Source organism: Antedon mediterranea, chromosome 1 (genome assembly GCF_964355755.1).
Source record: "Antedon mediterranea chromosome 1, ecAntMedi1.1, whole genome shotgun sequence".
Lineage (NCBI taxonomy): Eukaryota > Metazoa > Echinodermata > Crinoidea > Comatulida > Antedonidae > Antedon > Antedon mediterranea.
This window is the reverse complement of record NC_092670.1, coordinates 6,037,578-6,059,232: the sequence shown is the minus strand read 5'-3', so window position 1 is coordinate 6,059,232 and position 21,655 is coordinate 6,037,578. Positions and strand designations below refer to the sequence as shown.

The 21,655-nt window shown below is 34.0% G+C and overlaps 1 protein-coding gene across 1 annotated transcript; it reads right to left on the bottom strand.

The window, feature by feature from the left end:
• Window positions 1–175: 175 nt before the first annotated feature.
• On the bottom strand, window positions 176–20,965 carry LOC140054716 (ubiquitin carboxyl-terminal hydrolase 40-like). Its single transcript, XM_072099798.1, has 27 exons — window positions 20,603–20,965; window positions 20,291–20,358; window positions 19,775–19,888; window positions 19,518–19,643; window positions 19,201–19,239; window positions 18,940–19,086; window positions 18,007–18,150; window positions 17,289–17,414; window positions 16,546–16,695; window positions 16,060–16,128; window positions 12,066–12,271; window positions 11,641–11,789; window positions 10,904–11,157; window positions 10,167–10,328; window positions 8,934–9,232; window positions 8,176–8,311; window positions 7,718–7,835; window positions 6,963–7,051; window positions 6,533–6,622; window positions 6,067–6,168; window positions 5,583–5,760; window positions 5,189–5,423; window positions 4,768–4,833; window positions 3,571–3,787; window positions 3,106–3,216; window positions 2,722–2,822; window positions 176–2,358 (listed from the first exon to the last, which is right to left on the bottom strand). The coding sequence occupies exons 1-27, from the start codon at window positions 20,823–20,825 to the stop codon at window positions 2,244–2,246; spliced, it is 3,834 nt and encodes a 1,277-aa protein (XP_071955899.1). The 5' UTR covers window positions 20,826–20,965; the 3' UTR covers window positions 176–2,243.
• Window positions 20,966–21,655: the final 690 nt, after the last annotated feature.

Genomic DNA, 21,655 nt, shown 5'->3' with positions numbered 1-21,655 from the left:
ATTATAGCCAATCACAGTCGACTATTGGTAATAAGCGTGAATCACAACTAAGATGATGAATATTGAATGAGCTTTTATGTTCTTAGGATTTAATTTATTCGTGAGTGTTTTCATACAAAAAAGTAGAAACAAAGATACATGAGCAGATGTGAAAATAAAACATTCTAATCCACTGATAAAAACTAATCTGTAAATTCATTAGGAAAATAACAGTAAACAAAGATAAATATATCAAAAGCATTATATTTTAATGTTCATTTTGATGTTTCAAACATATTGTAAACCTCGAAAAGAAGCCCATCTCAAAAGAAGCCCCTCTGTGGTTTGCAAAGGTAATCTCGAAAAAAAAAAAGCCCACTGGGCTTCATTTCAAGATGGTATTCTTTTCAAGATATATTTGAATGTCAAAGGAATATATGTACAATTGTGTATGGACCTTACAATCTTTAATTATATCAAGCCTCATATTATATTTATTCCAAAAACTCTGTACTGTACTTTGATTGTATCTTGTATCTTTGGTTCCTTGGAAAATATGTAAAATTAGCACGTTGATCTTAACAAGCAGAAACAAATAAATGCAAAACACCTACAGGTCACTGTTATGTAAATTTTATTATTTTTTAATAATAAAATAATGATTCTGTGATTTTATTGTCTCCCTTCACTGTGGAACAATTGATCACATATAGTAACCATTTTTGCATCATAAAAATAACAAAAAAACAGATTTTTTAAAAACAATTAAATGGCCAATATGTATACAAATATAATGCAGAATGCTAGTGTGAAAAGGGGTTTATTTGAAAATAAAAAAAAATGAAAATTGTGCAGTATGTGGACAATATGAATACAAATATAATGCAGAATGCTAGTCTGAAAAGGGGTTTATTTAAACATTTAAAAAATAGGAAATTGTGTAGTATGTGAACAATTATTTTTAAGGAGTTAGGGTGTCTGTTGGTTGACAGCAAGACAGTTTATTAGGTTTTAATTTCTTCTTTAACTAAATTTACTTTATTATTTTTCTTCTTATTTAGGGACATTGCCTCGGACTATCATTTGTTCACTGTCTCGATATACAGGTGACTCTATTCACAATGTCAACATACACACAAAATGATCTAGATAAGCAAAACCTTTGCTTTCTGAGTAGAGTTGTTTTGTTAGGTGAAAAAAAACCAATATCTGATAGGATATGACCTACATCACAAAACTTCATTTTTTTTAAAAGAAAAGTGTACTTAGGGACTTAATTGTTTTGGAAATGATGGGCAAACAAATAAAATCTTTTGCAAATTAAATTTGTTACTTACTACAGTCAACATTTTTACTTTGTTTCAGTTTAAAATTTCAACATAGTAATTCAATAATTTATAGTTAATAGTGGCACAAAGCAGCTTTCATAAAAAAAATATAATTTGGTTAGCGAAAAATATCTGGTTATTATTAAATGGTGATTATCATATGCACTCATCATGATTTTGAATTACCAGATGTAGCACAGACCATCATTTGTGGTTTGTGACAAAACAAATGCTGTCAGCATACTATTGCAATTTGAATTAATTAGAATTGTGTTCATACCTACATTGCATTATCTATGATAATTCTTGTCATTTGATTGGAAGATTTTGTATCACATATTAAATAAATTTTCTATTGCACTCTTAATTACTTCGAGTGTACAATGACGTTATGCGAGTACTGCAAGTTCGGTTTGCACGTTCATGAATTAATTTTTTATAAATTCTTACAATTTCATTCAGGGAAAGATAAAAATTGGTTATATTTTCATCTTTCACTTCGCCTTGATATTATTTGTACCATTGAATGAATATAAAACATTCATTATTTGTACCATTGTATGAATATAAAACATTCATTATTTGTACCATTGTATGAATATAAAACATTCATTATTTGTACCATTGTATGAATATAAAAGATTCATTATTTGTACCATTGTATGAATATAAAAGATTCATTATTTGTACCATTGAATGAATATAAAACATTCATTATTTGTACCATTGTATGAATATAAAACATTCTGTATAATATGAAAGAAACATATCATTTCATAATAATACTTTGAATACAATACAATTATAATTTCTCTCTACATAATTAAGTATTAATCTTGAATAATCAAATATAATATCTATTTAAAATGACTATTTTGTAAAAATGTTAAAAAAAAAAACCTTAAAAATGTTATGAAAGATAGGTGGACTAAATTATCATTTAAAGTCGTCCACTTTGATAACTAATGCGACTTCTTTTCTTCGTTCCTTTTTGTGTTTCTTTTTTTCCCAAGGTGGATCTTCAACATTCCTGTCTTTTGTTTCTTTTCGCCTATAAAATAAGTTTACTATTTAGATTATTTACAGGTATAAGAATTATAAATCGAAGAAAAAAATGCATTGAATAATGGAAAGACATATTGTAAAAGGGCTCTATAACTCTATACAAATTCTATTATTATACTGGGTATGTGTTGCAGTCGCATGCTAGACAGAACAATTTAGACGAGGTGACCACACATCATCAGGCTGGCTAGTTATTTGCAACGATCCTGAATCCTGACTACAGGTTGAGTTAAACCACAACATACTTTATCAATACAAAAGTTATAGACTACAATAATGCCAACAAATAACAAATTAAATAAGAATCCTTCCAACAAAAATGAATTACCACATATTGCAAATCACTTACATTTTTCGTTTTGCTTCAGCAATTTGTCTTAATTTCTCTTTCCCAATATCATCTTCTTGAGTAGAAAAATCATCTTTGTTCTCCGGATCATCCTGAATGTCCTTAAAAAATAAAGAAAAAACAAATAAATCAAAATTATTCATTTTTAACCATCCTTTGATCTTATGTCTGGCTGCAACAAATTCAAACTAATTGTGGTTACAGTACTAAGTACATCATTCTCCAGTTTCTGTTTAGGGCGTGGAACTGATCGTGTCGCAGCCACACATAAAACCTTTGATCTAACAAAGCTCTAGTTATTAGATTGCCTTGGATCTACTAGGCGTTAATTAAAGGTAATACCTGTGATTGATAAGTAATCTTGCTGTAAAACTTAATTCTTACCTTTACACCAATCACATCACCATCTTTGAGTTGGTAAGGGGCCTGTTTCAGGTTCAGTTTTTGGTTCTGTCCACCCTTTTTCTTTCCTTTTTGACCACTAGTTTTCTGCCACTGTGAAAGAAATACATAGAAACTGTATGTCAGGCAACATTTAAAAAATATTCCCAACATGGTAAGGCAGAAAAATTGAAAGAACACATTTCAACTTAACGCTTTAAATTTCTTATTCACTTGTTACATAGACGACGGCACAATAATTATTAAAAACCCTAAATTAAAATTAATTCTTTTAACAGAAAATGTTGGTTTGAATTATTTTTATTATATATATTATTTTCTATTTTGTGTACATGCATGCAGGACTTAAACATATTATTTATATCATGGTCAAATAAAGTTTGAATATAATAATATCTATTCTGTTATTGACCAATTAATACAATTTTTGATTTGATCAAAACTTACTTGTGAACTACTTGGAATTACTGTCCAGTTGAATTTGTCTAAATGATGTTTAGCAATCATTAATCTGTCTACAGGAATCTTAAGTCTGTCACTAACAGCTTGCTTTAATGACTCTGGGGTCTGTGACCGAGTTGTGTCCCAAATCAATTCCTCACTTCTGTTGTAACTTCTAGATATAACATTACGCCTTTGGATAACTAGTACTATAGTGTTTTGCCTTTATAATGGAATTAAAAAAATATAATTTTATTTAAAGGACTGGTGCAGGCAAAACATTTCTATTGATCATACATTCCAATAATTATCGATCTATAGTTTCTCATTATTATGTTTCATAATTTATTTGATTTTATTTGTGTTACACGAGCTTGTTGAAAATAGGCACTTTCTTATCAGTGGGGGGGGATAGTTCAAATTACACAGTAAAATCTCTATTCTTTTGTACACAAATTTTGTAAATAGAGAGGCATTTTAAAAAGCTATGAAAAATAAACGGTGTGGTAAAAAATGTTATCAGATGACTAAATATAATAACTTGAATTTTCTTTTTCTGGTAATTTTATTCAACTTCAGATTTTTATTTTCATGCTGTAGCAAAAATTATCCACCAACTTTTTTCACCTTCTAGGGAGTCACCAGACATGTTTTTACATTAGGTTAAACTACCTAACTACTGAAAAAAAGTCTCCCTGGTTTTTATGGCAGAATTTTGCCAAATTTTGTATTTGACCATATTAAGGGAAATTCATGTTTTTTCGTCTTGATTTCTGTTACAAATATTTGATTAATGTACAATTAACCAGATATTATATTTAAAATTCATGCCTGTACCTGAGCTTTAAAATAAGTTTTATAAGTGTATGAGGCAAAACTTAGATCTTTTAAAAATGCACAGTAAACTCGCCAATTACAGCATGTGAATATAATAAACACATTTGACTAGGACTGATCAGGATTGAACCTTGACCTTAGGATTGAACCTTGACCTTAGGATTGAACCTTGACCTTAGGATTAGAAGGCAAACATGAAATAGTAACAACCAATGAAAACTTTCTCTTTCTCAATTTACTTAAACACATATTCAAAATAAATACAGTAAAATCTAAATATTGAATAGAAACATGGAAAACTTATATTAAAAAAACAATGATAGAGAAAGTGATTAAACAAGATATAAATTATTTTTATATATTTACTTTAGATTTTCTTCTTCTTGTAAAACTTGCACAGCAAGTTTTGTCGCAGAGTTGATTTTTTGTCGTCTATTAAAATAAAAAGAAAAGTTCATTATTGACAAAAAGAGTTATGCGTTAAAGTAAAAAAGTCCCATTCCTAATGTTTTTTAGCTCTAATTTAAGGTCATAATTAAACTACATTAATTGTAAAAATAAATACTACATGGTCCTATTGCGATAACTTTTTTCGTCTTTCAACGTTTAAAAATAAGTTGATTCTAATAATTTAAGCTATAAATCCCAACATGAATTGCGCGCGGATTAATATTTTCGTTATTCTTCTGTGATTCACCCACTTTCTTCTGTGATACACCCACAGTGTAATAAGCTTCAAATTCTGTGAGTTCTTATGGGAGTGTACAGTACTCCATTGGTAAACTACCTGAGTGTTTGCTCATTACTTCTGAAAACTTTGGTCATCATTGAGTTCTCCACCTGACGTAATCGTATGTGGTGTGTAGAAGGCACTTTCATGTCAAGAGAATTGATCTGCTTCAAGATCGATGTCTTTAAGGTGTCTACGGTCAAATCTTGTGATATCTCAACGTTATCAAGAAAAACATTTGTTTGGTCCATTTCAGACATTGCTTCATCTTCGTCTGTGTTGTTGAAGAGTCCTATCAATTAAAAGTAGTGATTGGACAGTGGGACTCAAAAATGATTTTCATTTGAATGAAGCATTGTTCTAGGGATAAAAATCATCTGTGAAATTAGCGTTACTTACAACAACATTTTTTTTTCTACTCTTTAAAACACTTTCAGAAAAAATACTGTACCTTTCATAACGGTTGAAATCCAATTCAGTAGACTAGGTTCTTCAGTTTCAGTATCTGGAATGTATGGTGGTGGGTACATCCAAACAGGTAAGCATAGAAAGCCTCTTGGAGGTACTTTACCCGCCTGCACTAGAAGATGATCTCCATCTTTTACATTTTCTTGATCGAGAGAGGCATCCTTAATAGCAGAATAACAACAATATAAGCAATTATTAGTATTAATATGGAGCCCAATGAAAGTACAAAGCCAAAAAAATTGATGTGAAATTTGAAAATTCAACTGGAAAAAAGCCTTAATACACATAACGAAAACATTATTAGAACATTAATATAACAATATTATTATTAATACTAGTTCAGTGGGCATCAAAAGTGGTTATGATTGATTATTATTATATTATTATTATATATGATTATTATTCTTTGCATTACAGTAGATAATCTGTAGGAATTGTCAAATCTTTATGAAAAAATAATGTTTTACCAAATCATCCATAACGTCTGCTGTCTCTCCAAGCCAATTTGTTTTCTGCAAGTGATACAGTTGACCCTTCAGATCAAGGTTTGTCAACATTGTATTTAAACACTGAATATAAAAAAGAAAGGTGAAACATTCCTGATGATAATGTTTTTATTAAACATATAACACAACTGATTGTATTCTTGCAATTTGATTAGTCAATTACGGATCACGTGACATTTGGAATTAGCCCTATCTAACGAAAAAGTGATATCTAATAGGGATAATTAATGTGATCTAATGCATGTTCAGCTTTCTGTAAACATTTTGAGAATGTTTGTGTTTGGAAATGAACTTGTTGTGCGCACCATCTTTAACTTTTTATTTTATAAATGTTATTTGTTTAGGTTGCTGTAATCATTATTATACATTGATTACTTAATAAAGAGAACAAAAAAAAAAGGGGGAAAATTTCTTACGTCAAAATTACCTTTTCAACTGTAATTGTTTTATTGACTATTATCTCCTTCCTACCATCTGATTTTGCAGGTTGGTTACCCAGGCTGAAAGTTACTGTTATCTAGAATGACAAATAGAGCATGAGATACTCAAAGAGTTTTACTCTTTCACAATTAAGACCAATTTATAGTCGAGTTGTAAGCGGTAAAAAAAAAAGGAATCTATGTTATTTCTTATGATCATTTACACAAAACGCAGGGCAGACCAGACCAGACCAGCTGTTGAGGGGAAACCTGCTAATAGATACAGATTCTATATGGGCAATAATAATAATTTTTTTATAATTATTAGATATTTTTTAGGAGCAATGCATTATAAACAAGTAGACAGTGGATAATAACAATTATTTAAATAGGCTATTGACCTAAAACTTTTGACAGAGGTAATTGTTTGGTGAATACCTGATTGTGTTTTGGTGGAGCACCAGGTTCTAATGTAAGGCAAGAATTGTGCTTTATCTCAGCAGCACCAACACTCTGCTGTTCAAATACTGAAACAAAAAATCATTTTTTTTTATTTATTCAACTTCTCACTAAGATCTTTATTAGTGAAGGATGGGACCAACAGGTGGTAAACCAGTCCCAATTGCACAATGAGCCCAGTTATGAACAGTGGCTGTGTGTGTGCACTAGTACACCGGCGTAACCCCCTACTCATCTCAAGAGAAGTACAGGTTCTTTAAAGTGTACATGATGTGTACACTAGACCTACGGTTTATATAGACTCGTTCTACCACCAGAACCATGGAGCGAGTGAGCCTCGAACCCTTGCCAATGTTATGGCTACGTAATTATGGTTCCACTGTCTTAACTACTCGGCTATTCACTCACTCTCATTAAAATTAGCCAAATATGCCATGCTAATCATACATGACACATTCAACTACACATTTGACATTTTATTTAACAAGAGGCTGTAGTCATGGACAAAAATCAGCTGGTTGGGCCCGTAAAGGAATACTAAAAACATAGGAATAACTTTGGGCAAATATACCTACATGGGCACATTTCATTTATTATTATTCCACTCAAACACACATTACAGTACATGGTTGAAATTTGAGGTATTTGACAAGTTCAAATACAATACATACAAGTTTGTATTCTTTACGTGTACTTGGTCAAAAGTAAAAATTAATAGAGAATGTTGAACTTACAGGGTGGTTGACATCCAGCTGTTTCACTACATCTACGGAGTCGTCCACCTCCCTCGGGCTTTTTGTTGCCAGTTAAGCCAATTTTCTTTAATATTACAGACTTAAGTTTTTCTATTGTCTGTGAATTGAAAATGTTATTAAAAAATTTACTAAACTAATATTAAATACAAATTAAATTATCATGCTAAGTACATTATGATATTAACGTCACTTTTAAATGTAAAACAAAAATCGTGCCTTAATTAATAATAGACTTGTTCTTGTAAATTTCGTGTTCATTCGTAGCCAAATTCGAGAATGTGGGAAAGGAGCTTAAGAGTAAAGCTCGGTCTACACTATTAAACTAGTTTTACAAAAAAGGTATGATGTGCCCAAACATGGTAGTGGTATGCCTAAATATGGTAGTGATATGACATCATCATGTCCATATATGGGCACATCACAAGGCTTAAACTAACTTGACTAGATTCTGTTTCAACTTCTATTACTGGCCAATCATCTTCTTGCTCTTTATTTTCAGTACATCGATTCTCAATATGAACTTTGACAAGTTTCTCCTTCGTTTTCAATGTAGATTCTACAATAACTGGTTTTCTAAAAAATAAAAATAGATTTAAAATCAGAGGCTTCTACATGTAGCCAAGAGAACTGAATAGTTTTTTTTAACCTGAACTCATGTAAATACACAAAAGCTGTTGGCAATGACGTGTGATTAGGATGGCAGGAGCATGGATAGGGGAATGGTGTGCACCATCGAACTGAGGCAGAAGTTCTACGTCTGGCTCACAAATGTGAGCGCCATATGTTACGTGTGCAAAACATAGGTGAAGCAATCATATACTGAATTTTTCCGTATACTTATTTTGTACTTCACATTATATTCTTCATTATTAAAAAAAAATGAAATGGTCTGCCGATTCTACCATATGTTTTTATTATCCATCGTGGTACTCACAGTTGAACCATGGAGCTATAAATTAGCACAATACACAATGCACACAGTGAAGGGAAACATTTCATTTTAAAATTTTATTTAGCAATTGCTAATCAAACTGATTTTTGAGTCGAGAAACATAGTATTCTATTGTATTTTTTGCTACATAATTTTAGAAATGTGTAGCAATAAGGTTGTTTTGTATAGCTTTTTGCTATGCTACACTGGCGAAACTATTCCCAGCAGTGACAATCAAGCAAGTCAGGTGAATTTATATCTTACCCTACTCTGGATTTAGCCTCAGCAGAAATAGTGTCACAGTTCAGTAGCTTTAGCTCCAATAATGACAGCGCATCATCAGAAGTAGACATGGCAACAGGTTTGGAGATTATTCTAGTAATCAGTAAAAAGTCTGGTTGTACTTCAGTCAGACGGCTGATTATTAATCGCACTTCTCTGAACTTGGAATGTTTAGGAAAAGCATGTGAGATTTGCTGTTTTTTGCCATTTGCATCCACAAAGGTGATGTTTAATAGGATTGATTCAGCGTTCTCACCAGTCTTCATTTCATGTCCATCTACCTGTAAAAGCAATAATTTGTGAGTTCTTGTGATTGGTAAACAAAAGAAAAAGATCCATACTTCATGGTATTTTCTATAATCATATATTTAAAGATGTATTGTCCCTTTGACTAATTCCAAAACTTTTTTTTTTAAATTTTGAAAAAAAAGGGGTCATTTTGAAGTATCATAATAGTTATTAACTTTCACAAAAAATTAGTCGAAAAAAAAAAATAATTTAACCGAAATACAGTCAAAGTTTTATATCAAAACATATCCCATAATGCAACGCGCTTGTTTGGCTACTCTGTATGCATAATCATAAAACTTCTTCGCGATCTGTGTGAAAACACCTTCTCAACCGTGACGAGTTGTAAACAATCCTAATTAGCATCATGCATAATGCATACTCATGGTTTGAAATCTTTGTTTACTTTCGCTTGCAACGATTTCCCAGACGAAATGTAATCTAATTAATTTACCTGTTAATTACGTAAACTTGTTGTTTTTGGCTCGATTTTTCGACTTAAAGTGAATAACTTTAATATTACTTTGATATGGCTAGTTTAAATTTAGAATATTTTTATCTTATTTTTTGTGTTTCAAGGGACAATACATCTTTAAGCCAGCAACTATAAAACTATTGGCAGGAAGTAACTCAGTGTCGTAATGGCTATGAGCTGTCACTGGCTAAGCCCATGGTCCCTGGAGCAAAAAAGTCAAATGACATAGTAAACAGCAGTCTTTAAAGATTTTGATTTCTGATATTTAAATTGCAAAAATGTACTTTTAAAGTAATTAAGCTATAAACGTTTTGTTAAATCTATAATTAGTTTTGAAAAACTAACATTTTTAAAATACAAATATTGTATTAACAAAAGTTGCAATAAAGGAATGTTCTATTTTAAAAATAAAATCCTTATATTTGGATATAGACGATTGTTATTATACGTACAGCATTTCCATCCCATAGGAAAAGTTGTGAGCCTTCAACAATTCCTGCATCACTGACAGTGCAAGAAGGGTTCCGACTTATCATGTCATATAGATGCAGCCCAGCTGGTAGTTCCTTTACAATACTCAAATGACTACCTTCAAGAAAGGCTTCACCTAGTACCTAGCAAAATAAACAAAAAAGTGTTAAAACTTAAAGGTACAAAAAGTGTGAAATATATAACAAGTAATGAATGTTTGTAAGATTAAAGGCAAAGAATATTGTATAATTTAATCTTTCAAAGAATGGAAAGAGTAAAACAAAAACAAATGTTGTACTTTACTGTGCAGTAAATGTTTATCAATAAAATAATAATTTATAATACAGTAATTATTAAGCCAACTATCCAGCAATTCTGCACAGCACATGTTATTAAATTGGCGATGTTTAGTAAATTCTCCCTATGACTCCAGTCTGGCTCATCTTGAGGGCGTTTATGGGTTATCCTTGACATCTTTTGTTCTGTTTTTTTCTTGAATGTTTATAACTTTTAATTGTAAATGTTCATGTTCTGTGACATTTGATGCAAAAATAAATAAATCAAGCAGTCAGTCAACAATCCCCTTGCATATCACAAATCAGATCTCCCAATACCAGACACCATTAGCCCAACTTAAAATGGGTTTCTGTAAAGTCTGGTATTCTGAATATGTTTTTAATAGTAAAAAAGAACGGCCAGTACATCCAAGATACACTACCTCTTGTACTGCAATTATAAGATCGGTAACCTCTTTCCTTCTGTCTATATTCAGTGTTGTTGTATAACTATTAACATCATTCTTCAAGTTCAGTCTTCCAAACCTGTACTCATAGTGCTGGCTCTGATGTATAGAAACTGCTATTGTATTAAGCTCAACATCATGTTCTATTCGCTGGATTGAAAGTTCAGAGTTCAACTTGGCTATTTGCTGAATGATAGACATTGGAAGACCATAATCAGGGTTACCAAAAGCTAGAAAAAGTAAAATAACGACAGTTTTATATTAGTTACTTTGCTTGGTGTTTTTGGCATCAAATTGTTAAGAACATCTAATTACAATTCGATCCACATACAAATTAGTCATGTTTGAATGAATAGTGTTTCCTATGCAGGTTGTTAAAAAACTTTGAATCAGAAGTGTATATAAAAAAAAAATAGATTTTCAATATACATACATATAAAATGCTGAATAATTTATGAAACACTAGTAAGTAAGTAAGGTTTGCTGTACATTACACTATGTGATGTTTAACCTTTTTTTTGTTGTACAGCCGATATATGTTGTACAATCTGCACATTGTTAAAAGAACTATATAAATTTGACAAAATTACTTTTCCGGATATTGGCTGAAATGTCAACTTGAATTCCTTTTTTTGTAATTCCATGGTGTACGGAAAACCTAATTTTACTAGCGTTTCTTTGCCATTCAAACAAATGTTTATGAAATGTGTTACCTTCTTTAGGCCTCTGTAGCGATTTCCTTCTGTAGAATAACATGTATGCACTCTCCCGTCCAGAAAATTGGTTATGTATTTCCTTTTCGTTTATTGGCCTCACATACGAGTCATTAAAGTCAAACCAATTTTTAGTTTTTAAGTTTGGCCTACAAAATAATGTATTAATATGAACAACTTAAATAGTTATACTTTTATTTTACTAACACTGCAAAGAATATTTTTTAGGCTTTTTAACCTTAATTTAGTTTGGTAACAAAAATATTGTGTACAATTAAAAGTAGCATTAATCTAAATGACAACTTTATGTCAATGGCTACCAGATGTAGACGGTTACCAGTACCAGTACACTCATAGAAACCACTACGCAACAAACTCTAAATTATCAACGCCATTTATATACTCTGAATCTGAAAACCACTTACTGTTTGTTCAAGACTCCTTTTTCTTTCACAGAGTTGAGATCTTTTTTATTGCTCCGTTTGGTATTGCTTAAATCACTATGATCATGTGATTTTACATCATGTGACTTAACATCAGTTGTGTCCTGTGACTGTGTATGATTCTTTTGTAATGACACAATATTGCTACTTGAATCCAGTGTAAACAGATCATTGTACTTCCTCAGAAACTGAAAATAAATGATAAATAATTAATTATTTAACTCAGCCAAGGAGGTACATATGTAGTCGATCACATGTGTCTGTTCATTTGTTTGTTAGCAGGATTACTCAATAAGTAATTACAAGATCTTTCCCAAAATGAAAATATTGATAGACGTGTGCGCCTTACAAGCGGCCAGTCTGATCTGTTCTCCAAGTTTCTGTAAAATTACAGTTTCTGTATACTGAAATCTGTGTGTTTAATGCCACATCGAACTTTTCCTGGTTATTACTGACCGTTGTATGTATTTGTGAAGATAACATCGTTGGTCTACTAGCGAAACTAATGTTCCGTTTTCCTAGGCCAGTTTCGTTTGCCTGTCTACTCACATTCCTGTGCAGTCAGCCTTCGCGGTCAGCCGTATCCACGGTTCATTCAACATTCTTTGCCGGATTTGTCAACTACGGTAGGCCTAGGATTGTAGTAGTCGGCTTACTTCACAGAACCGAATCGTCTTATCATAACGGGTGTTCATTGACTTTAATTCAACCTGTCAGTTCATCTATTGCGTCTATGATTTACTACGATCGTGATCAACTTCTCAGATTATCAGGAAACTTAAAGTCATCGTTGACTCCATCAGAAATTGACACTATAAATCGTTTGAATATCAATGCCTTTACCACATGCCGAGCATTCTCAACTCGAAAAACACATAGAGGAAAGAAGGCTGGTCGACGACGAAGCAAGCTTATCTCTGCCGCCACTGAACACATCTCTCAACCTCGCAGACCTGTTTCCGTGGATACTGAACAATCTCGTAGTTCGAGTTCCATCTGTTTTGGACTGTGGAATGCGCGTTCTATAAGAAATAAAACTGTTCACGTTTGTGATTTTATTTTGGATGTTGAATTAGACATTTTAGTAATTACCGAAAGTTGGTTGAAAGGTGATGCAAGTGACAACCACTTTATTGCGGACGTGAGTAACACCCTCCCAAATTTCGTGGTGTCACATGAGCCACGCCCTACAGGTGGACGCGGAGGTGGAATATGCATCATTTCGCACCGTGGACTTCAAATAACACCAAATGTTTCAACAAGTTTCCGGTCTTTCGAACATATGGATATCAAGATCACTTCCAATTCATCTGTAATTAACTTGATTTCAATTTACAGACCACCACCATCGACCAAAAACAAACTTACCTTTGACTTGTTCATCACTGAATTCTCATCACTTCTTGAATCAGTCTCTTGCACCAAAAACCTTCTGATAGTTGGTGATTTCAATATTCACACAGATGACCTCTTGGACAACCACACCAAGCGATTTGATGAACTGCTTTACACGAGTTGTCTTCATCAACACGTCCAAGGCCCCACTCACGTTAGCGGGCACACACTGGACCTTCTAATCTCTCGAAAAAACGACAACATAATAAAACAAACCACTGTCAAACAAGGACTACCATCCGACCATATGGCTGTCATCAGCTTTGTGGATTTATCACATCCTAAACAACCAACGCGGACAACCTCTTACCGCAAACTTCGTAACATTGATCTAAATTGTTTTGTGGAAGATATAATGAATTCCCCGCTCGTCTGCGCACCGGAAGATAATGTCTCCGATCTCGCTGACCAATACAATAATGTATTGCAGTACATCCTTGACCAACATGCTCCGTTAACAACTAAACTGGTCACCATTAGACCACGGGCACCATGGTACACGAATGAACTCCGTGAAGCGAAGTGCGTCAAACGGAGATCAGAACGCAGAATGTTGAAATCTGGTTTGGATATCGACAAACAGAGGTACAAGTTGGAATGCAAAGCATATAAAGATATGCTAGATCTAGCAAAATGCAATTATCATCGCAATGAAATCGCTAATGCGGATGACAAGAACCTTTTCCGCATCATAAGTAAACTGTACTCGGTCGATTCTTCTCCTGTTCTGCCAAAACACACATCTTCAATGGATCTCGCAAACCAGTTTGGCTGTTTCTTTAATGAAAAGATTCTGAAAATTTGCAAGAAACTTAACTCCATAAACACTCCACTAATAACTGTCAATGTCGACGAGAGATACGGTACGCAAAGTCATCGCTGAAAGCGCATCTAAGTCCAGTAGACTTGACCCAATTCCAACACGGTTACTAAAAAACTGCATTGACGCTCTACTACCGCATATCACTAAAATCGTCAACATGTCGCTGTCATCAGGTACTGTACCATCTGCATTTAAATTGTCCCTCGTTATGCCACTGTTGAAAAAGCAAAATCTCGACTCCAACGTCCTACAAAATTATAGACCAATAGCAAATCTTCCCTTCCTTTTTAAAGTCTTGGAAAGAATTGCAACTGCTCAGATAAAAGCATATATGGATGAACATTTCCTGTTTTCAAAAGTCCAATCAGCCTACCGCCGCTTCCACTCAACTGAAACCGCTTTATTACGTGTTACCAACGATCTACTACTTGCTTTAGACAAAGGTAATGAAGCGGTACTTATTCTACTCGACTACTCCGCTGCATTTGACACTATCAATCATGATTTATTATTTCAACGTCTTCATAAAAGATACGGCATAAGCGGAACCGCATTGAAATGGTTTATTTCATATTTTGAGAATCGTAGACAAGCAATCATTGTGGGTGATTCGATGTCTGATGAGTTCGCTCTACCCTGGGGTGTACCACAGGGATCCGTAAAAGGTCCACTCGATTTCATCTTATACACTGGACCACTCAGCAACATCATTGATTCCCACCCGGAAGTTCGTCATATGATCTATGCAGATGACACTCAACTATATTTAATCATGAAACCTACACATCACTCTGAATCTGTTAACAGCCTTGAATCATGCATTGCAGATGTTCGCTCATGGGCCATTCAAAATAAACTCATGCTCAACGACTCCAAGACTGAAATGTTCCATTTTCATTCAAAGTTCCGTGAGGCATCATCATTTCCTTTGGTCCATATCGGAGATACTAGTGTCTCTACCTCCAGCTCAGCCAGAAATCTAGGCGTCCAACTAGACAACAGCCTCGGTTTAAAAGAACACATTCGTAATGTTTGCCGTGGTGCTTCCTTTGGAATTTACCAGATCGGCCAGATTCGTAAGTACCTTGACAAAACATCAACTGAACGTCTTGTTCATGCTTTTGTTTCATCTCGTCTGGACTGTAATAACTCGCTTCTGTACGGCCTACCAACTTCTTATCTGTCTCCTCTTCAACGAATCCAAAATTCCGCCGCAAGACTTATCACTGGCACTAAACGACATGAACATATTTCTCCCGTTTTACGTGACTTACACTGGTTGCCTGTTGATCAGCGCATTCGTTTTAAAATCCTGTTGCTGACATATAAGGCCATCAACGGATGTGCTCCAGCCTACATATGTGACATCATTACTCCGTCAACCAACTCTTCGCTTCGTTCATCCAGCAGACTTCTTCTAAAACCTTGACCCCGTTCCAGAACTCGGTTTTACGGTGATCGTGCTTTTCGCTGTCGCAGCCCCAAAACTCTGGAACACTCTACCACTCGAAATACGCTCATCAAAATCTGTTTTCACATTTAAAACTAAACTCAAAACTCATCTCTTCAGAGAAGCATAATCGCACGCTACTACTTGCACTGATCTTGGAAAACACAGCGCTTTGAAACCTTTGTCTCTTGCGCTTTATAAATGTTATTTATTATTATTATTATAGATATGTGGTCAAGGACCACTCCACAACAAATAAAATGGCAAGAAAAGATGTTAAAAGTGATTAAAAATTGTGTTTGGCTGACCTTGGTGAGTGTTCCATGTTGCTTCTTGAATTGCTTGTTCCATGAAACACCAGTCGTCTGAATCAGTGCCTACAAACAAAAACGTTTTATAACTTAACATTTTATATCCTAGTTATATTGTAATTTTCAATTTTATACGTTACTGATGCCATCAAGGACAAAAATCCAAAAAACCGGACAAAACAATATAAATACATAATAGAAAAAACAATTTAAAAATTCTAATTATTTACAATTCAATGATAATTTTAATATCATTATCCCCTTTTTTCCCTTTCATCAGAAAGAGGGGTTAATATGTACCTTATAGGTGAGAGAGAGAGAGAGAGGGAATCGGGAAGGGTAGGTATTGTATGTGCTGCACCACCACAATTACTTTAAATACCAAAATGGTTGTACTTGAGCAGAGGGGATGAGCTTGAACAAAAACTTTATAATTTATATCTTATCTGCTAATCTCAGCAAGTAATTACATTGATGCCATACCTGGCACAGTTTATCCACAGCCATACTGAAGCCAGGCCCACCTTGTTCGGCAAGAATCATAGATAGACACTCCATTGGTGATCCAAATATCATTTTATCATTCTCTTTCTCTGTAGTGGACTTTGGTGGTATAACAGAATACTCTTCAATCTAATAGTAAAAACATTTGAAATCAAATTGATAATATTTAATATTTCTACAGCACATGGTTCAAAGGTCACTACAGGGAATGATTTCGGTGACTAAAATTGGTTGGCAAATGTTTACTTCACAATTTGTTTTTGCCTCGTGAATTATTCATGAATCAAGAGATTGTAGATGCAAAACAATAAAGAACAAGGCAACATGCTTCTAGCATGTTAAGCTCTGTCTACACCATCAAAGTGAATGTGACAAAAAAAGGTAATGTGCCCAAATATGGTAGCGATATGCTCAGATATGGTAGAGATATGACATCATTGTGTCCATATACATCACAGCTTTAGCCTAGGGTGTTACAGGGCAGTGTTACAGGGTGGAATAATGCCATGTGTTTGATACGATGTATCCCTCGTTTAAGTCTGGCTTGATGTATTAGTTTTTTATGTGTAACACTGGCCGGGATATTGAAAGGGTTAGGTTCAGGTGTTTGATATTAGGAAGCTGTTCAGGGGGACAGAAAAAATAAATAAACAACAAAAGCAAATAAATCTGAGGATTAAGAGACAACCAAACTAATTTGATAAACTCCCTCTTATACTCACTGGTGGATTCCAATGACCCAACCCGTCAACATCCTTGATGTAGGCATGGTAATGACCTCCATAGCAACTACCACGATGGATGACAACAGAATACAATTCATAAAGTGTGGTTTCTTCTGACTCTTCCTATTAAAATATAGATAGATAAAAGGTTTTTATAAAACGAAATTAAATAGTTGTATTCAAATTGAGGTAATGTTTAGTGGCTGAGCCAAACCACAGCTAAAATAACAGCACAGGTTCCAGACACTCCCTCGGTGAGCTGGTAGAACAGGTTTTCTCGTATAAAGAACTTAAAATCTGTGGTCCAGGTCCAGTGCATCTGCGTCTGTAGGGGGTGCACGCCAGTGATGGTCTATATCAGCCACTTCATTCATCACCATAATGGGCTAACAACCCTACAATTAGAAATACAGAAACCCCACAAGTTGTCCTGTCCCAAAGGAACCACCTTTTCAATGGAGGGGGTTTTATTATTTCTAATAAGAAAAAATGTTTCATCATGATTTCTTATTGTTAATTAAAGTATTAAAGTTGATTTTCCATAGAAAGAATATTTATTCTTAAACAACTTAACCCGAAATTATAAAAATCACGTAATTTGCTTGCATTTTGCACATTACCACGAGTGACTTACCGACGAGTTTAATTACTGCCAAAAATAAAATTGATGCCGTGAGGTGGTTTCCCGAATGATCGTAAAATAATATTGATTTACCTTTTCACAGAACAAGCTGAGATCAAGTTGTAGGGGAAAGTTATACTTGCTGGTCTCCTTATAACGTTGCATTTTCTCATAATCGAAACTAAACCTTAGAAGTGAAATAGATAGAATTTGTGGTAATGACCGTAGCTTGGCACCCTGCAAGAATAAACAAACGCATCATAAGAAACACAATGTGCACTCGGATACCACAGTCAAAAGACACATGACTCGCAGTAATAAGTTGGGACAAGCATTTAAAGAAAAGGGTATATATTGTCATCCTCAAGTTTAACTGGAAACTGAGGAAATTCAGATTAGGCTCTCTACAGACCCACAACAGCCATCAGTGCAGTGTCTTCCAGATCTGCACACAGGGAGATGGTCCCCCTACTCTTTTCGAATAGTGTACCAAGTTCTATAACATGCATCATATGTACACAGAACGAACGGCTTTACGTCCCATCTGAAGGTCATGCTAGTCCGATATTATCATTACACCATCACTCTACAGTATATATAGCACTCAGATGGTTTCCCACCTAGAACACAACCGGGCCAAGGATCATGTTGATGTCGGTGCTGCCAATTGTAGTGCTCTCGTCTGTCCATAACAGTGGCTGTGTGAGCTAGTACATCCCCTACATGTCTCGAAGGATGTACTAGGTTGTTTAAAGTACACACAAGCATACGGTTTAATTATAGGTGTTATCCGAGAAGACTTGTTCTACCATCAGAAACATGGAGCGAGTGAGCCTTGAACTTGTTATGGATTACAGTTCCACATGTTTAGCTACACTTGTGATCATGACACTTCTTTCTTTTCCAGTCTGTTTTAATTTCATAAAATATTTGTAAATTAAAAGAAATGTTCTTTTTTTATTGTTATTTTGTTTTGAAAGAAATAAATGTTAACTTGAATGAAAATAGCCACACACATATTAGTACCTTTGTAGCATTAACTAGCTTATTGCACTCTTCACATCTGTATTTATTTCGCCCTTCAAACCTTTCAGTTTCTAGGTAGCAACTCGTCAAGAAGTCTTCTAACCCACTGTAATTTGCGACTGCTGCTGTCAAATCAAAGAAATCTTCCTACCAAAGTGAAAAAATGACAGAAAAATGATTAAAAATTGATCTTAATTGACATGAGACAAAAAAAAAGGTGACCAAAATGATCATAATTTTTCACCAGCGCTATTAACTTACCATTCGTTCACTAATTCTTCCACATTCTTCACAAGTAATCTGTATGCAAGGATACAAAATATAAGTAATTTTAATCTTATTAATACTTAAGAAGTTTATTTCATTGACTCCACTTTCAAAATGATATTAGATGCTTCATATAAACGCCTAACAGAAGTTTATTATCAAATCGGACAACTGCTGTGTATGCAATTTATTTTCTATTGGCACTGTAGGCGTGTAATGTAAAGTGTTCTCAGAGGCTGATAATGTGCCCACTTTATAGCAGCAGTATATTTTTTTGTGATATGATTGGTAGCCTTAACATTAATACATACCTTGTTTACAATGGATCCTTTGTAAAGATTCTGAATTAATTGTTCTCCCGAAGTTCCGACAAGTGAATCTTCTATAGCACTAAAAAGGATCCTATTTAACTCCTGTACATCATGTTGCTGAAATTCCTATTAATAAGAAATATAATTAAAGTTAATAAATAATAAATATGACCACCTCCTTTGGGACATTTACCTATAAAACAAATTGGGAACCAAATTAATATGGGCTCTATTGCTTTTAGTAATCTTAGCATTACCTCAGAGCCTGTCCATCCAAAGCTATCAGTTAATTGTGTGGTACTGACGGAGGCTTGATCCAGTAATAAAAGGCGGCTGAATAAGTTCTGAAGCTGGATTGGTATTACCCGAACCTGCAATATTAAATTTACCAAATGAAAATTATAGAATTACATTTTAGTTTATGAAATAATCTTAAACTAGATTAGACATTTTAAAGTTGCTAGATACCATGATCTGTAATTTAGAGAATTCAATTGGTTAATTTAATAGATGTTCTGTAGCCTAGTCTTTTGATGTTTCTTTTGAAGTCAATTACGAATTAGAACACAATGCAATATACACAAATCAGTGAGCCTAAAGTATATCCATTTTTCTAGAGGGTGCATGACTAGATTAAATACACGAACAAGATCTGTTTTTTGTTAAGTTTGACACTTTCATCTTGAAATATCAAACACAAAATAACAAGATTTGCAAACCCAACTTTTTTTTCCCTTGGAAATCTAGGAAAAGCAGACATTCTGAGTACATACCTTTGAACCTGGTTTTTCTCGATCTTCTAAACATCCTAGCTGCTGGGCATCAAGTCTGAACAGTGCCTCTGTAAATAGGTTATAAAATATAGGCATGTTACATTTTATTACTTACAACTAGGGCCTAGGCCTTTAGGCCTACTACAAGTACTTAGACTAGGCTATCTAGGCCTAGGCAGTAGTAGTATCTACTACTACTGTAGGCCGCCTAGGCCTAGTACTAGCCTAGCCTAGCCAGGCCTACTGTACTGTTGATTGAAGATCAGAGAAAACACGGAGGAGTGAATTGTTTTGTTTTACAGATAAATTTACCTCTGAATTCAGGCGTGTAAAGCAATGTTTGTATCAATGCGTTAAGGTAGCACGTTGCTCCCTGATTCTTGATACCACACAGCCCAGTCGTAGGCCTAGCAGATGGAGGTCCACAGTCACTGCCGTGATGCTGTTGAGTCTTCTTCTTGTTGCTCGATGATGTTGACGGTCCATTTTGTGAAGAATCGTCTTCCTCTTCAAACAATCTATCAATCCCAAACATCTTAGGGTATAACTATTATTTCATAACTTTAATTAGTCATATGCTTAAAATAAAGAGCTGGTCACCTTTGTAAAAGTTGATTTCCGTCTGATTTAGCTGTTTTATAAAAATAATACTTTACATTAATGGAAGTCGCCATGTTTGTATTTGCGCCCTCACTCATCTTATAGAAATCAAGAAATTCGGAAACGGTGGCGGCGCGCCGCGTCCGTTTCTGAATGCCGCGGCGCTCCTCGTTAATGAAATCTGATGAAAAAAACAGTGAGTTGTTATGAGCTTCGACTATAAAATCTTTGTGAAAACAGAACCATATTATTATTTCAATAGGCCAGGCAACCAAGTTAATAAAACATCGTGACTAATAATCTATTATGATAAGTTTAACACGATAATGAGAAACCGTAGGATACAAATATAAATACTAAACATCATGATCTTGCTAAATTAATAAGATGTTTTGTTGCATTGCGCAAAACTACCGTATTCAAATCAAATGCTGCCCCGTCAAATGCTCAATGTTTCTAGATCTCCATCGTGCTTCACTACTACATTACATGCAAACATTTACAATAGGTCTACTCAAATAGAACAGAAATATTATGTTTTTCTTCATAGATTTCAGCTTTTTGCGTTCAATTTCAAATTCCATTTTATCGAAACACGCCTCGTTTATTCCAGGCTAGAAAAATTGAAAATGTTTAATTAGCGAATCTTGAATGTTTATTCAAAATACTGTATCTAAGTTCAGCGGGAAGACTATTTGTCCCGGGAGTTTTGTTGTTATCCATTGTTTTAGGGTAGCATCGATAGGCCTAATAGATTTTTCACTG

Excerpts from the sequence above, each read along its gene's own strand:
- LOC140054716 (XM_072099798.1), bottom strand. The coding sequence starts at position 20,825 with ATGTTTGGGATTGATAGATTGTTTGAAGAGGAAGACGATTCTTCACAA. Across the intron at positions 6,623-6,962 it reads CTCCACCAAAACACAATCAG|ATAACAGTAACTTTCAGCCT; the intron begins GTATTCACCAAA and ends TTGTCATTCTAG. Across the intron at positions 2,359-2,721 it reads GCTGAAGCAAAACGAAAAAT|GCGAAAAGAAACAAAAGACA; the intron begins GTAAGTGATTTG and ends CTTATTTTATAG.